This window comes from Camelina sativa, chromosome 15 (genome assembly GCF_000633955.1).
Source record: "Camelina sativa cultivar DH55 chromosome 15, Cs, whole genome shotgun sequence".
NCBI lineage: Eukaryota > Viridiplantae > Streptophyta > Magnoliopsida > Brassicales > Brassicaceae > Camelina > Camelina sativa.
This window is the reverse complement of record NC_025699.1, coordinates 27038691-27056475: the sequence shown is the minus strand read 5'-3', so window position 1 is coordinate 27056475 and position 17785 is coordinate 27038691. Positions and strand designations below refer to the sequence as shown.

Genomic DNA, 17785 nt, shown 5'->3' with positions numbered 1-17785 from the left:
GGCGTAACAAAGAATTGAGTTATTTTTCAAATTTTGACAAGTATTTGCAGATTTTGCTTTATTTTTGTCAATAAAAGTTTAAGCTATTATTAAATGTGAATATCTAAAATCGTAAAAAAATGGTGAAACAAAATACAATTAAGTTATTTTTTAAAACTTTGATAGTGTTTCTACGTTTGCAGAATTCACATTATGTTTTTTAGTGGATGAACAAAACTGAAGCTATTTCTAAATTTGTGTGTATTACTCATATATTTCGTATTCTTTATATTTTTTGGGATCTTTGTGGGAAACAAACGAGCCAAGTTAAATACAATATACAATTTCCCGGTCAAAAAGACAAGTTCTCTAATCTCTAGTTACCACTAATTAAGCAGCTTCCAAGTTCCAACAACCTGAAAGCAAACTGATGCTTTTGACTCATTTGAATATATAAAAGATTGGTCCACATAAATATATCTTTCTTAACATATCAGGTTTTTTTTTAGCTTTGTAGCTGATCATGAATTACAATAATTTGGTTACGTAATGTACTAATATATTAACCCATCAAGGCATCAACCATGTGCTCGCTGGCCATTTATTTTGTTTATTGAGTATTTTATAGACACGTACATTTATAAGTCTGTGTTTCTTAATTATAAAAATCAAGTCTCTGTGTTTATTCTTTTGTTAACACAACGGTTATCATGCGTCGCAATTCCTACTGTTTGTATAATACTAATAGAAAAGACGATACGACCTGTGAAGTTTGAATTTTCCAAATTGGCTACCTAACTTTAATAATGCACACTCATTGTTCGTCCCTACAATTTTTAAATTATGACAACAAAACTATATAAAGACAATCGATCGAGAACTCTCTCTTTAATTACAACAACCACAAACAACAATAACTTTCTCTTGACGTCTATCTCTTTCTCACCATCACCATTACCTTCTTAATTCTCCTCTCTTCCAGGAAATTTTAAACCTTGATATACCAAACAAAAAGAAAACTAATCCAGATATGCAAATGATAAGAACCCTAAGCACAAGGACAAGAAGTCGTCGCAGCGGATACGAGCGTGTAAGCGATGATTCCACCTTTAGCTTACTCGGAGCAAAGCTGAGGAGGTCAACTAGCGTTCCGTACTATGCTCCATCGATAAGGCTTGGTGGAGACTTTCCTGTGATTTTGGAAAAGCTTCCAAGCCAAAAGCCAAATAAAACAGTGGTGACAAGCAAGTTGAGCCATCCGATCTTTAGTTTATTTGATGGTTATCGCCGCCGTAGCAAGAAGAAAGCAACGGCTAAGCCGGAGTTCTCTAGATACCATGAATACCTTAAGGAAAGTGGAATGTGGGATTCGAGATCTAATACTCCTGTTATCTACTTCAAGTAGATGTATATATAAATTATGTTATGATTTGTGTTCATTTTATTATATTATTTGTGACAAATCTAAGTGATACGAATATTGATTATCTCTAAGATTGAGAAAATAGAACACTATAAATATGACTTATAAATGTAAACCATATAGAATGCAACCAGAACTTTCACAAAGTTCTGATAAAATAAATGTCTGCTATTTATATACCTCAGAAACAACATTTTATTGGCGGTCTCATTAGTTTTATTCATCTTTTTGGCCTATCCTCGTCTAAAAGATTCAAACAAACATTTGAGCAATACGAAGTCGAGGCAACTTGCTGAGAAACCATCGATTCTAAATTTTGTTTCAAGATCATGTCATCAAATCCGCTAACGGATAAATCAGACATCCCCGGTCTTGGAAAGTTCTTGATCAATTATCTCCAACATAACATCTCAGACGCAGTACTAAACCAGATACAGTCTTTTGTCAAAAACATAACTGATCCTAATTCTAAGAAACTTTATAATAGATGCCTGGAGCATCTCAAGTGGTCTTTTACATATTGCATATTTCTGTTCATTTTAAAACTCACTTTATAGAACTCTCTTTTGGATCCGACAAAATGGGGGAGATGAGTGTAAGTTCAGGATACAAGGTCGTGAGTATGTTCCAGACCTTGTTCAGAAGATTGAATGATTGATGATCATTTGACGCTTTTCAGAATGCATGTGATGTTTCCGTAGTGTTTGTCAACAGGTTGCCGTAAAATCGATGTTGGTTCTCTTAATAATACCATTTGATATTTTTTCTGACAGGAAAAAGTTAATAATAAATAATCACTCCAGTCTCCAGTGTACCTGTTATTAGATGGCATGATGCTGTTAGATCAAGTTATAAGCCATTTTTTTCTATTTCTTGTTTATGGATCGTTCTTTTTTTTTTTGCCATCTGAATTTCATTAGAAACATACAAAAAATATTTGTGGAATATAAAACTAGTGAGATCAAAAATATCACCCGAGTCTTAAGTCGGAAAAACTAACCTGTAAAATTACATACTAAAAAACAAACAATATAAAGATTGACAAAACCTAAAAAGCAGCAAACTAACACGATTTAAAACTAAACTCAATATTTGACGACTGATTTGCAGGAGTCTTATATTTCTTTTAACCATTTTTTTCGTCTCAAAATTCATGTTTTGATTTGGATATGAAACAGTACTTGCAGCTGTTAGTGAGTTACAATCATACGGTTACGTGATATACTATATATAAAGCTACCAACCATGTGACATTTTGTTATGATAAGCTGATAACATACATGTCGTCTAACGTAATTAGTCTTTTTGTTTTTTTGGTCAACAGTCTTGTGTTTTATTCTATTGTTAACACAACGTTTACCATGAAACTAATGCAAGTCCTAGTCTTTATTAATTTATTCTAACGGGACTTAATATAAGTTATAACTAATGAGAAAAGAGGATACGACCAACGAAAGTTTGAATTGTCCAAATCGGCAACTTAACTTAAATAATCCACAATTATTTATTATACACCTACGATTTTTATATTATATCAACAAAACTATATAAAGACAATCGAATACTCTCCCTCTTTACAATAACCACAAACAACCATATACTTTCTCTGGACTCCTCTCTTCCAAGAAAAATTCAATATTTAACTTCGATACACAAACCAAAAATCCAGATATGCAAATGCTAAGAACCCTAAGCACGAGGACAAGGAGCCGTCGCAGCGGATACGAGCGTGTAAGTGATGATTCCACCTTTAGCTTACTCGGAGCAAAGCTGAGGAGGTCAACTAGCGTTCCGTACTATGCTCCATCGATAAGACTTGGTGGAGATTTTCCTGTGATTTTGGAAAAGCTTTCAAGCCAAAAATTAAATAAGACAGTGGTGACAAGCAAATTGAGCCATCCCATCTTTAGTTTATTTGATGGTTATCGCCGCCGAAGCAAGAAGAAAGCAACGGCTAAACCTGAATTCTCTAGATACCATGAATACCTTAAAGAAAGTGGAATGTGGGATTTGAGATCTAATACTCCTGTTATCTACTTTAAGTAGATGTGTATGTGTATAGAAATTGTGTTATGATTTGTGTTCATTAATTTTTTGTTTGTGAAAACCTTATTTGATATAATGATATGGAATGGTTGCTATAATTTAGAATTTTACGCGACTACTATTTTTTCGTTTTTTTAAAGTCAACTGGGATGAACTAGATTTTGGTTTTCATTTTTTTTTTGACATCAGATTTTGGTCTTCATTTGACATAAAAAAAAAAACTAAAAAGTTATATTATGTTAGTCATTGCAAACGATAGTCACCGGAATTAAATTTACCAAATCTCACTTGGCCTAACTTCAAAAATTCAAATCTAAACTTTACAAATTTTAGAAAAAAACTAGAAACAAAACATGAGAATAGTTTATTGACGTTTGTTAGTGGTGTTCATCTTTCTTGGTGCATCCTCGTCAACAAAATTCTAACATAACATTTGAAGGATATGAGGTCGACAAAATTTTGCTCAGAAACACTTGACTCAAACCCGCTAATAGAGAAATCATATGTTCCTGGCCGTGATAAGATTGGCAGCTTGCAGAAACTATTTGAAATTCACAACTTATGCATATGCTGAAGATTACTGATGATCTATATATATATGCATGTGACATTGCTTTTCGGCTTGCTAACAAGTGTATGTTGGGTTCAAACTTCTAAGATCTGCTTTGGGGGAAAAAAATGTTTGGGCTCTGAACAGTAAACACCCCGGCCCACTAAGAGAGAAAGAGGCAAATTTTATTACTGTATTCTAGACGTATTCGTACTTCATTCAATTTATTATTCTAGACGTATTCGTAAATATTCATCGAACGGACCAAATCAAAGAGGGGAAAGACCCAAGTAGATTCGTTCGTTCGTTCGTCACATGTAGCTTTACTAATTGACCTCTGACGTGTACACGGACGTCTTCTCCTTGCGGCGCAAGCTTCCCTTCCTTCCTCTGCAAGACTCTTTACTAATATTTTTGTTTGGTAGGTCAAGTCTCTTTACTCTGTTAAGACTTCTTTATTATTTTCCTATTTGGTCATATGTGAAAAACAATTTGGGCATGTGCGTCTATAAAAAGAACACTACCTCTTTCTCACTTTTTTGTTAACTCATCATCCCCATCACTTCTTCTCACTCAGTCTCTTTCACCGGAATAAAATCTTTAGGTCATCGGAAAATTTCATCGGTTTTTTTCTTTGTGGCATATCGATTTTCAAAGAGATGTATCCTTCATCCGATTTCTCTTTCTCACCATCGTCGCTGTTCTCAGCGTACGCTTCTTTAACCGGGTTCTTGATGCTCTTTAGATCGATGCTCCAGGATTTCGTACCGGTGAAGCTCCGATCTTACTTCTCCAACTTACTCGACCGGTTCTTTACTGCGAAATCGAAGTACATAACGGTGGTTATCGACGAGAACTTCGGATTGAACCGGAACCAAGTCTTCGACGCGGCGGAGATGTATCTCCGGAACAGAATCGGACCAGATACAGAGCGTTTACGAGTCGGCAAGATCCCTAAGCAGAAACATTTCACGATCTCCATCGAGAAAGGCGAAGAGATCCTCGATACTTTCGAGGGCTCCGAGGTGACATGGAGCTACGTTCAATCGGAGAACGAGAAAGGTGATAAAGTGAAACGTTACTACGAGCTCACCTTCGAGAAGAAGCTTAGAGACAAAGTCATGGATTCTTATCTCAGCCACGTTGTAGCCGAATCAGAGGAGATTAAGCGGAACTTGAGAGTGGTCAAGCTTTACAGCAGAGATGTGTACGCCAGTGATGATGATGATGGTATGGCTGGTGGGAACTGGGGATGTATCAATCTCGAGCATCCATCGACGTTTGATACGTTGGCCATGGATCCGGATGCGAAGAAGAAGATCATAGATGATCTTGAGAGGTTCTTGAAGAGGAGAGAGTTTTATAAGAGAGTTGGTAAAGCTTGGAAACGAGGTTACTTGTTGTATGGTCCTCCAGGAACTGGTAAATCGAGCTTGATCGCTGCAATGGCTAATTACTTGAAGTTTGATGTGTTTGATCTTGAGCTTAGTAGTATTTATGACAATGGTGAACTGAAGAGGGTTTTGTTATCAACGACGAACCGTTCGATTTTGGTTATTGAGGATATTGATTGTAATGCTGAGGTGAGAGACAGGGAAGCTGAGAATCAAGAAGATAATAAGAAGAGTGGAAAGGTGAAATCTTTTTTGAATTTGTGATTTGGTTTTGATCTTTCAAGAGAAACTATTATTGGTTCTGACTGTGATGATATGGTCTTTGAGTTGCAGGTGACTTTGTCAGGGATTCTGAACTTCATTGATGGGTTGTGGTCGAGTTTCGGAGATGAGAGAATCATAGTGTTCACGACGAATCACAAAGACCGGCTAGACCCTGCTCTGTTACGTCCTGGGAGGATGGATGTGCATATCAACATGTCTTATTGTACAGGTCTAGGATTTAGGACACTGGTCTCGAACTACCTCGGTTTAGATGGCTTAAACCATCCTCTTTGTGAAGAAATCGAGGCGCTGATCGATTCTACTGAAGTTACTCCTGCTGAGTTAGCGGAAGAGCTGATGCAAGACGATGATACCGATGTTGTTCTTCGAGGAGTAATCAGCTTTGTTGAGAAGAGGAAGGTTGAGAGAAGCAAGACCAGTACTAAGGAGGTTTCTACTTGTAAAGCAATTGATGATGACGAAAAACAGAGTCGTTCTTTGGATTGTGTAAAGAAGAAGAAGAAGAGTGGTAAACAAAAAGGAAAAGGGAAAGGGAAAGGAAAGGCCAAAACTTATTAGGTAAGAGATAGCTTTGTGATATATGATATGGTGTGTTGTGTAACTTGGTACTTTAACATTAAGCCTAATAAAATAAAAGGCTTGTATGGGTTGTAAACCTTATACTTTTGACAAAAGCTTGTATGAGGTTATTAAAAATTAGTTTTGTAAACCTTATACTTTTGACAGAACTATCTTTACCAATGTTATTAAAAATTAGTGGTAGGCACTGCAATTTTTCACCATTACGAAAGTTGACAAAACCTAAAAAACAGCAAAGTAAAGAAGCAATTTTAAAATGTCGTGAGTATGTTCGAGAATATGATATTGCCATAGTGGTTGCCAACAGGTTACCGTAGACAATAACTATAAATCGATGTTGGTTCTTTTAGTAAGACCATCTATATATACATTTTTGGAGACAATTATAAAATAAATCCTGAAATTCAGTACTATTTACAGGGAATACCACTAACATTAAATATTTAATTAAATTCATTTTTTTTAATAAAAACTAATTGTTATACATAGTAATTGTTAGAGGAGCATTTGCCATAACTTTTGGTTTAATTGTTATAAATAAATTTGAAATGTATTTATAGAAACTAATTAGTTCTACCTAAATTATTAAATAAAATAAATATACCTTTTTATATTTTAACACCATTTCAAAAAAAAAATGATTATTTCTATGTTAAAATTAATAAAAATTAAAATATTATGAATCTTTAGATTTATAAATGTTAAAAATCTCATAAAACAGGATTTATTTCAAAACGGGTTATAGCAACATTAGCATAAATTTTAAATATTATTAATCAAAAGCTAGAACATTTTTCGAGACAATTATAAAATAAATCCTGAAGTTCAGTACTATTTATAGGGAATGCCACTGACATTAAATATTTAATTAAATTCATTTTTTAAAATAAAAACTAATTGTTATACATATTAATTGTTAGAGGAGCATATGCCATAAATTTTGGTTTAATTGTTATAAATAAATTCGAAATGTATTTATAGAAACTAATTAGTTCTACCTAAATTATTAAATAAAATAAATATACCTTTTTATATTTTAACACCATTACAAAAAATGATTATTTCTATGTTAAACTTAATAAAAATTAAAATATTATGAATCTTTAGATTTATAAATGTTAAAAATCTCATAAAACAAGATTTATTTCAAAACGGGTTATAGCAACATTAGCATAAATTTTAAATATTATTAATCAAAAGCTAGAACATTTTTCGAGACAATTATAAAATAAATCCTGAAGTTCAGTACTATTTATAGGGAATGCCACTGACATTAAATATTTAATTAAATTCATTTTTTAAAATAAAAACTAATTGTTATACATATTAATTGTTAGAGGAGCATATGCCATAAATTTTGGTTTAATTGTTATAAATAAATTCGAAATGTATTTATAGAAACTAATTAGTTCTACCTAAATTATTAAATAAAATAAATATACCTTTTTATATTTTAACACCATTACAAAAAATGATTATTTCTATGTTAAACTTAATAAAAATTAAAATATTATGAATCTTTAGATTTATAAATGTTAAAAATCTCATAAAACAAGATTTATTTCAAAACGGGTTATAGCAACATTAGCATAAATATTAAATATTATTAATCAAATGCTAGAACATGGGTTAAATTTTAATTAATGTATAAATATAAGCGATAAAGATTTAAAATATGCAAAACATTAGTCATATACTCATATATATATATATATATAGTTAATCTACTAATCAAATTATATTTTTCTTTTCTAAAATAAAATATAGCTCCGCGGTGTACTGCAGGGTAAAATCTAGTTTGGTATTAAAACTATTGATCAAATAGTGAGGAACATATTTTATTCTCTTCAGAAACAAGGTTCGAAGAAGCATCAGGATGCATGGTTTGTCTTGTTGGTTTGGTTCAAGATTATAAAACTCTACTTGCTCTGCTTTTAAACTTTGTTTTCCTTTTTGCCTTCAGCAGATTTTGTCAAAGGATGCATCATGCATAAGCATATAATGTAAACAAGGTTTTTTTGGGATATATGATATGGTCTGTTGTGTAACTTGATGGGTTATGGTCGAGTTTTGGATTGTAATGCTGAGGTGAGAGACAGGGAAGAAGAATTTGTTTACAATTGGAGCAGAATCTCATTGGCCAGGTAAAAAATAGAAAAATATTACGTGACAATAGTTTTTTTATAAATAAAATATAAAATAGAAATCTTATGGCAGAATTTCACTGGACAGATTTGATATGTTTTATAGGATAAAAGATTGATACTGAAACAAAGATTTCAACATGATGATTAAAATATCATTACACATTATCCCCTTTTTAATAAAAGAAAAGTACACAACTTCAAATTGATAGACCATATAATATTAAATAGGTTATAACTAAGATTAATTATTTGATAGGTTATATAGATCAATTATTTGATAGGTTATATAGATTTAGGATTATGATCCTCTTAAAAAGGATATTCCAAAGAATAAAATAAAATCTCAAATAAAATTTAACAAACCATATATAAACAAAAAAATCTCAGAAAGTAATAGAAATTAATCACTCCTCCGTACATTACAAATCATTTCCGATTATTAAAAAAAATACCTAACTTTATCAGAAAATTTTGACTGAGTAGTAGGTAAAAATTTGAATATTTAAATACATTTCATATATTTTTGTTGAATTGTATAGTTTTATATACTATAATAAACTTTTTAAATAATTTAATTTGGAATATTTAAAAATAGGTTAATTTGATATTTTTAAGAATATCATAAATATATGATAGATCAAAAACTTAAAAATTATAAAAACTCTAATTTGATTTGTTATATCACGGGTCAATAATATGTCACTATAATATGAAAATTTTTTGAGAAATATGATTTCTTGCTAGAGCACGGATTAAAATTTCAAAAATATGATTTCTCAGATTAAATTTAAGTTTGAAATAATGTTGTTTGGTAGGCTTTCTTGGTCATGATGATTTTGACAAACATACGTTACATATTTGGTCCTAAAATTAATATTTGTTATACTATAGGTTAAGTAATAGAATTAACAATCAAAATACAATATGTAATTTTAAACACTAAACAAATCAAATAAAATTAACAAACAAAAATTAATTTTTTTATCACACAACTTAATCCACGTTAGACCACGGGTTAAAATCTTGATATACTAGAATATATCTTACATAATAGATGTTATTTTCATAAGTCAGATTCATTATATGATATCATGCCATATTATTCCATAAAAAAAACCTTGTAAAACAAATAAAATAATCACATACACATACACGATGTTTTAAATAAAAATTACCAAATAAACAAAAGGAAGGAATTTCAACCCGTGCTCTCAAGCACGGGTTATATTATAGTAATAAAATAAAATAGAGTTACACTTAGGGGTGTCAATCAGGCTGGCCCGGTCCGGCCCGGTCCGAAACCCGTAAAGCCCGCATATGTTTGAGCCTGACCCGGCCCGGCCCGAAATAATTCCGAACCTATATTTCAAAGCCCGAGCCCGACCCTAACAGGGCTACAGGGTTTTTCGGGCTTTTCCGGGCTTATCTTAGAGATCAAAAATTCAAACTTATAATCCTTAAAAAACAATGTTTAAAGGTGCACTATAAAACAAATCAATCAAAATTTTAATTATTCATCTACATTTACTACAACCAACTTAATTTAAAAGAAAAAGTTTAAAACTAAATAAAATTTTAATAGTTTAACCAAATAAAACAATATATAATTCATATAAAATATCATAGATAGAAATTTTATAAGTATTAAGTAAGGTTATTAAGTAAATATGAAAACTAGGAATAGAGTTTTAAACTTTATTTACAATAAATCTTTAATTAAATATTACAATCAAACAAAAATCTTAACAAAAAGTACAAATATATTTGTTAAAGGGCTTTTCGGGATGGTCCGAGTCCGATCGGGCTAAGCCCAAAAAACCCTATAGCCCGAACGGGCTGAGCCCGAAAGGCCCAATTTTTTTTGGACATATATATTTAAGCCCAAGCCCGGTGTTTTTTAGGGCCGGGCTGGGCTAGCCCGCGGGATTTAGTTCCTGTTAGGTTATCGACGAGAACTTCAAACGGAACAGGAACCATGTCTTCGACGCAGCGGAGATGTACCTCTGGAACAGAATCGGACCAAATACTGAGCGTTTACGTGTCGGCAAGATCCCTAAGCATAAACATTTCACGATCGCCATCGAAAAAGGTGAAGCCATCCTCGATACTTTCGAGGGTTCCGAGGTGACATGGAGCTACGTTCAACCGGAGAACGAGAAAAGTGATAAAGTGAAACGTTACTAGGAACTCACGTTCAAGAAGAAGCTTAGAGAAAAAGTCATGGACTCTTATCTAAGCCACGTTGTAGGCTTGTAGCCGAGTCAGAGGAGATTAAGAGGAACTTGAGAGTGGTGAAGCTTTATAGCAGAGATGTGTATGTGACTGTCGATGATGATGGAATGGCTGGTGGGTATTGGGGATGTATCAATCTCGAGCTTCCATCAACGTTTGATAAATTGGCCATGGATCCGAATGCGAAGAAGAAGATCATTGATGATTTGGAGAGGTTCTTGAAGAGGAGAGAGTTTTACAAAAGAGTTAGTAAAGCTTGGAAGCGAGGTTACTTGTTATATAGTCCCCCAGGAACTGGTAAATCAAGCTTGATTGCTGCAATGGCTAATTACTTGAAGTTTGATGTGTTTGATCTTGAGCTTAGTAGTATTTATGACAATGGTGAGCTGAAGAGGGTTTTGTTATCTACAATGAATAGTTCGATTTTGGTTATTGAAGATACTGATTGTAATGCTGAGGTGAGAGACAGGGAAGCTGAGAATGATGAGGAAGATGAGAATCCAGAAGATAAAAAGAGGAATGGAAAGGTGATAGATCTTTTAAAATAATTTAGTATTGGTTCTGACTGTGATATGTTGTCTCTGTGATGTAGGTGACTCTATCAGGGATTTTGAATTTCATTGATGGGTTATGGTCGAGTTTTGGAGATGAAAGAATCATAGTGTTCACTATGAATCACAAAGACCGGCTAGACCCTGCTCTGTTACGTCCTGGGAGGATGGATGTGCATATCAACATGTCTTACTGTACAGGTTTAGGATTTAGGACATTGGTCTCAAACTACCTTGGTTTAGATGGCTTGAACCATCCTCTTTGCGAGGAAATCGAGGCGCTGATCGATTCTACTGAAGTTACTCCTGTTGAATTAGCTGAAGAGCTGATGCAAGACGATGATATCGATGTTGTTCTTCGAGGAGTAGTTAATTTTGTTGAGAAGAGGAAGGTTGAGAGAAGCAAGACTAGTAAGGAGGTTTCTAATTGTAAAGCAAGTGATGATGGCGAAAAACAGAATGATCCTTCGGATTGTGTAAAAAAGAAGATGAAGAATGGTGGTAAACAAAAAGCAAAAATGGTTTTAAAATCAAACCGTAATTTAAACCAGACTACCTTCCGGGGAACTAGGACCAGGTCAGTTGATTAAATTTTTTTAATGTATTTACGTAGGTTATACAGTTCTATAAATATAAAATAAAATTAAGCATGTTTAGAAAATATATAATATCTTGTAGTTCCTTTTCCGTCTCCCGTTCCTTGTTACATTGTCGCCGTCGGTTAGGTGCTTCTCGAAGACGGTGGTTCCGGTGATTTTTTGGTGCGTGAAGCGAAGATCCATCGGGTGGAGGTTGCTGGTGAAGGATCTAGTGAAGATGTTGGAGGACACCGTCGATTCTTGGCCAGATCTGGTGGATTTGGGGTGGCGACTTTGTTTGCTGTTTTGTCACCGGCGGTTTGTGGGCTTCGGAGAGCAGTGAGGGCTGAAGCTTTTCTTCGACGAGCTTCAGTGGTCGGGTTTGGGTTAATCTGTGCTCCATTCCAGCCACGGCGGTGTCCTGCAGCAAGGGGTGGTGTCATTTTTGTTTTTCAGTCCGACCAAGGTGTGGTGTATGTCTCGTAACTTGACGGAAGTGATGTTGTCACTTTGAACTTGCACTGTGAGGTGATGATATGCTAATATGTGCTCCAATTTCTAATCTTTAGATGATTAGAATTCTGGTTATTGAATAGTTAGTTCGGAGAACAATCTATTACGCCGGTTATTATAGCTTCAGGACTCTTGGTCGGGTCAGTCGGATATATTGTCCGTTTTAAGTTTAGGACCGGAACAGTGAAAGTCGGAGAGACCAAGCTTTTCTGATAATGCGCCTCTGGGTGTTGAAGTTATTGAGATAAGTTCTTCACGTCGATCATGAGGATCTCATAGCTGGGATTTAATCTGCTTTCAGTACTGGTTTAGGCCTTCTCTGTGTTAGTATTTGTTTTTGTGTCATTGGGTCAATTTAGGTGGTTTAAGAGATGATTTCACTCCGAGTCGTGGTGTGTTATCGATCTCGCTGTGGTTAAAAAATGCAATGGTTCTCGATTAGGTAGTGTTGGCTCCGCCTAGTATTCCAGGGTTGTACTTGATCAACCATTGCATTTGTTTTGGTCCAAGTCTATTGGGGTGAATGTTATGTGCCTTTGATTTGGTTATATCATTTGGTTAATGAAAAGTTGATGTTGAGCCAAAAAAAAAAATATATGGGTTTTGTTGGTTCTCGATTCTTTTCTATCTCCAAAAATATTCTTGTCTAATATAGATAAGATGTACAATATCTATTTTACATTTGCTTGATGATGTTACTATATGTGATGATGCCTACACATTTAGCTCACAGACATTTAGAGCCCGTTAGATAGCCCATAAGTTGCGTATATATAAAGTGAAATCCTGAGTGAGAACTTGCCGTCTGTAGATCCCTCTTCTTTCCTAGGCGATATTAATCGAGGTTGGTCTCACATTGCTTGTTTGTGGTTCAATTGTATAAGATTTACTCTCTTACGTAGGTTGGACTCGGATTGCTTATCTTTGTCTCTCACTTCAATCAGATAGGAAACCATGCTAGCTGAAACGCTCCACAAGCATATAGCTATGCTCCCATCAAAATTTGGTGGGACATAGAAAATTGTCTGATACCTCATGGGGTTGCCACACTCATAACTATGTCCTTGAGAGCTAGGGGTTACATGGGTCCTGTTGATATCACGGCAGTTATCGCTCATAATGGTCGGCTTACACGAGCTATCCAAGAAAGATTACTTGACCCGGCAAGTGGGGTGACAGTTGCGGCGATGGTAAGAAAAAAAAAATTGTTTTTTGTTCATTTGTTGTTTTTGTTCACGGCAGTTATCGCTCATTAGTTTTTTTTTTGTTCTGATGGGTTCTTTTTTTCTCAGTCACTGGAGAGAAACATGTTAGCGATGAAGAAATAAAAAGCCAAATGTTTGACTGGAGACAAACGGCTGGTCTTCCGGCCAATGTCATGTTGATATCCGGAGACAATGGATTCTTTGAAGACATGATCGACCTCCGTCGGTTGGGTTACAACATCCTCAGCGCATATCGTCCAGAAGCGGCTTCAGAGTCCTTGTACGACTTGGCTCGAACAAGATGGGAGTCGTGAGCTCTTCTCATATTGGGTCCTATATCGAAGAAGAATAAATGGAGTAAGAAATGGAATAAGAGACGCTCTCCGTCTCCGCCTCCGCCTAAAGACCGTTCGCCCAAACCAATCAGAACCCGAAAAAGTTTTAGCGTTTTTAACTGAAGTGCGAGTTGCCGAGTTTAGGATTAATTTATGTAGATGCTTTAGTTAGATTTATTATTCACTCTATTGAGTGTGTTTTATGAAGATGTTTAGTTTATGTAGATGCGTTAGTTAGATTTATTATTCACTCTATTGAGTGTGTTTTATGTGATTTTAGTTTATGTAGACATTTAGTTTCACTCTATTGAGTGTGTTTTTTTAATGTTATATAACTAAATTTCCTGTTTCCCTGGCGAATAGATAATAACTACCCTTGATTATCAACATAACCAAATCATAAGAAAAAGTGCTATATAACAAGTCTCTATGTACCAAGGTCCAGCTTAGTTTCTGCTGGCCATCGTTTGTGGTTGCTGAAAAGGGAACAAAATATTGATTGTCACCAAAACAAAAATAAAAATAAAAATAATTAGAAATGAAGTTTTAATTTGGTCAATCCAAAAAAGTGACCGACGTCTGCACTTTTTTGGATTGACCAAATTAAAACTTTATTTCTAATTATTATATATATACAGTAAAACCTCTATAAATTAATAATGTTGGGACTACAGAAATTATTAAATTATAGTGGTTTTATTTTATCGATAAATTAATAATTATTAATTTATAGAGACATTGTCCATATTTGGTAATTTTTTTTTAAAAAAAAAATTTAAAACTAAGATTTAATTGTTATATATAATATTTTTATATAATCAATTACAAGGAAAACAACAATTCTCATGTTTTGAAGAGAAAACTAAAAGTTTTTTATATAGTAAAAATATTAGAAATGAGGTCTACCAAAATTTAATGTTCATATATATACATGTATTTTGATAATTTTATATAATTATTAATTTATACTATTATTGGGACCATATATTTACAAAGGATTTTCAAAAAAGTTATTATTTTATTATATTATCGAATTATGTCCAAAATTACACTGGTCCCAACTTGGGACTGAAGAAATTTATTAATTTACAGAGAGTATTAATTTATAGAGGTTTGACTGTATACTGATCAGCAAAGTCATAATTTAAATAGAAATATGACATGAAGAGCCCAACACAACAAATGATTTGGTACTAAGATCAATGTCAGTTAAATCGATTTCACTGTCGGATGTAAACTGGTAATATATTGTTAAATTTTTAAATGTTAGTAAAAGATCATTTGACTTTGTATTTTTGTTTTTTCATATATAAATAATCTAATACATTAGTATTATATAGTTTTGTTGGGTAATGAAAATAAAAATGGTGACAGTTATTCTTTTCATATCAATTATACTTATATTTTTCAAAAAAAAACTTTGATTATTAAAATGCGTAAATTATGTGTGTATAGAATACATCAGAAACGGAAAAAACAGTCTTTTGAACAACAAAAATAGAATAAAAAGCAATAATTGTATAACTAAATATAGGAAATTTAAATAAGTATCTTTCCTACTATATTTAGTAATAAATTTTGGTAACAATAGTTAATATTTGATTTGATTTTAGAAGATTTCAAATTAAATGCAAATATGTTTTCTAATTCAAAAAAAAATGATGAAGATTTTGTTGTTTCAATTTTTAGAAAATTCCCTAAGTTTCTTTATTGTCCGCTTGATTTATTTTTTAAAAATTAGATGACAGAAAAAAAAAAACCTGATGACATGTTTGGAGAGTTGCAGATAACCCGACTCTAATTTTGTTATGAAGGTTTTAAATTTGTGTCAACAACTTTCAAAAATAAAGTATAAATTTTCATTTGTCTTTTTCGTTTAGTATTACTAGGTTTTGAACTTATGCTACGCGTGGGTTTAGTTGATATATTTTAATGAAAATTATATATGATTGATGACCTTTGAGGAAATATTTTTTTATAAAAATTTAAAGAGAATTTGTTAGAAATGCCCTTTTGAGATAACCCTTTTCAAAAATACCCTTTTTGAACATTTTCATTGTTAGCTAAAACACATATGTTAAGAAATCGTTACTTTAAAATTTTTTAACCAATCATAATCAAGACTGCATAATATAAAATATGAAATTAATCTAAAAATTGCATAGAAACTTGAAAACATCTTATATTATGAAACAAAAATATTTCTCTAAACATCCTATATTATGAAACGGAAGGAGTATTATATATCAAATTTATTTAATATCTTGAAAATATCTTACTTATCTACGTTTGTGCTTTATATCTCTTATAAGCTGTAAAACATGTTTTTTTGTGTATGACTTTACATATGATTTGATATTCTTGCAGTAAAATTTTTATTTTTAAGTCTAAGAAAGAAGGATTAACATCGCAAGACCTTGACTTGGTATTATTTGAGTTTAAAGAAGAAGGATCGACGAAGAGCACAAATATTGTTTTAACTATACATGTGTTCATATTACTTTCTCCTCGAGTAAGGATTTTGGTTTGAGAAGTTTCAATACGTGTGAATCTAAAACCAAATAAGTATATGGATGAAATTATCAATAATTGGATGCATGTGTTGACTATGCTGGTCTTTATGAATTGTACAAATTTTATGAGAAAATAAAATAATCTTGGTCTTGGAGTTTGATGGGTTAACAAGTTGTATGGTAGTCTAAAAAAGGTTTTTCAGTGGAAGAATGTGAAAAAGTTGACGAGGAAGAAGAAGAAGAAGAGTATAACGATGAACCGGATAAAACTAACGATGCCAATTACTATAAAATTTGACAATGAAAATGACAAGAAAAAATATGAAAAATAAGAAAACATTGAATAAAAAACACTAAAACATAGGTGGTAGCGATCAACTAAATATAAAAAACGAGATAAATTCAAGATTATAGAATTATTTCGTTTTTCTGGTTGTCAAAGAAATGGTTTAGGATATGTGAGGTCACCAGTTTGATTCGTCTCGCCTGGACGTCGAGTTAAATTCATGATTTTTTTATCTGATTTTGATTTTGTAACATAACTCATTTTTATATTTTTTAAAATTGTGTTTCTGAAATTTAAATTTTTACTTAATACTAATTTAAATTTTTTTTATAAGATAATGTTTCATTACTGTCATCAATCACATACTCCCTCCGTTTCATAATATAAGATGTTTTAGAGAAGATTTTTTGTTTCATAATATAAGATGTTTTCAAGTTTCTATGTTACTTTTAGATTAGTTTAATATTTTCTATTATGCAGTTTTATTTATGATTGGTTGAACCTTTTTAAAGTGCTCATTTCTTATATTTTGAAACGGAGTGAGTATATATAATTTTCATCAAAATATATCAAATAAATCCACGCGTAGCATAGATTCAAAACCTAGTATATATTATAAAAGTTGGCTAACTCTCTCCCTCTGCATGTCACCTCATCACCCAAGAGTGTGCCACATGTACTCTATCTTTAATTTCTTATGTGATAAAAATATGTAAATAAGTAAATAGTTTTAAAAAAAAATCATTACAAGCAATAACTTAAACCGAGTAGACCACTTACTAACAATAAAATTGGAAACTGTTATCTACAATGGCAGTAATAAAGGACCTAAAATATGGAGTTTGGAACCACTAAACCTTTTCGTTTTCTAAACACCCTAATTATTAATAGCGCATACTTTGGAGAATATTAATACACAAATACGGTAGTGGAATACTAATAAATTAAAATAAATACATATATCGATGATTCGTTTGTAATGACTCAAAAGACTCATTAAATCCCATAACCACGATTAGGTCATTGTAAATAGCATTGCACACATTCTCAAGCATAAACCTTCACAATCTTAATTAGCGAGATAGCAGGGACGTAAATCTTCAAAATTTTGGTTTTGCCTTTTTTTTTTAATATAAACCCCAGTATGGACTACTTGAAAATTTAGCCAT

The 17785-nt window shown here is 32.5% G+C and overlaps 3 protein-coding genes and 1 pseudogene across 3 annotated transcripts; all 4 read left to right on the top strand.

The window, feature by feature from the left end:
- On the top strand, positions 882 to 1473 carry LOC104747656. The gene has a single exon (XM_010469331.2). The coding sequence runs from the start codon at positions 1010 to 1012 to the stop codon at positions 1382 to 1384; it is 375 nt and encodes a 124-aa protein (XP_010467633.1). The 5' UTR covers positions 882 to 1009; the 3' UTR covers positions 1385 to 1473.
- On the top strand, positions 2996 to 3571 carry LOC104747655. The gene has a single exon (XM_010469330.1). It carries the CDS (start codon positions 3074 to 3076, stop codon positions 3446 to 3448), a length of 375 nt encoding a protein of 124 aa, XP_010467632.1. The 5' UTR covers positions 2996 to 3073; the 3' UTR covers positions 3449 to 3571.
- Positions 4533 to 6393, top strand: LOC104747654 (AAA-ATPase At2g18193-like). Its single transcript, XM_010469329.2, has 2 exons — positions 4533 to 5632; positions 5726 to 6393. The coding sequence occupies exons 1-2, from the start codon at positions 4658 to 4660 to the stop codon at positions 6233 to 6235; spliced, it is 1485 nt and encodes a 494-aa protein (XP_010467631.1). The 5' UTR covers positions 4533 to 4657; the 3' UTR covers positions 6236 to 6393.
- On the top strand, positions 8309 to 12250 carry LOC104748838 (annotated as a pseudogene).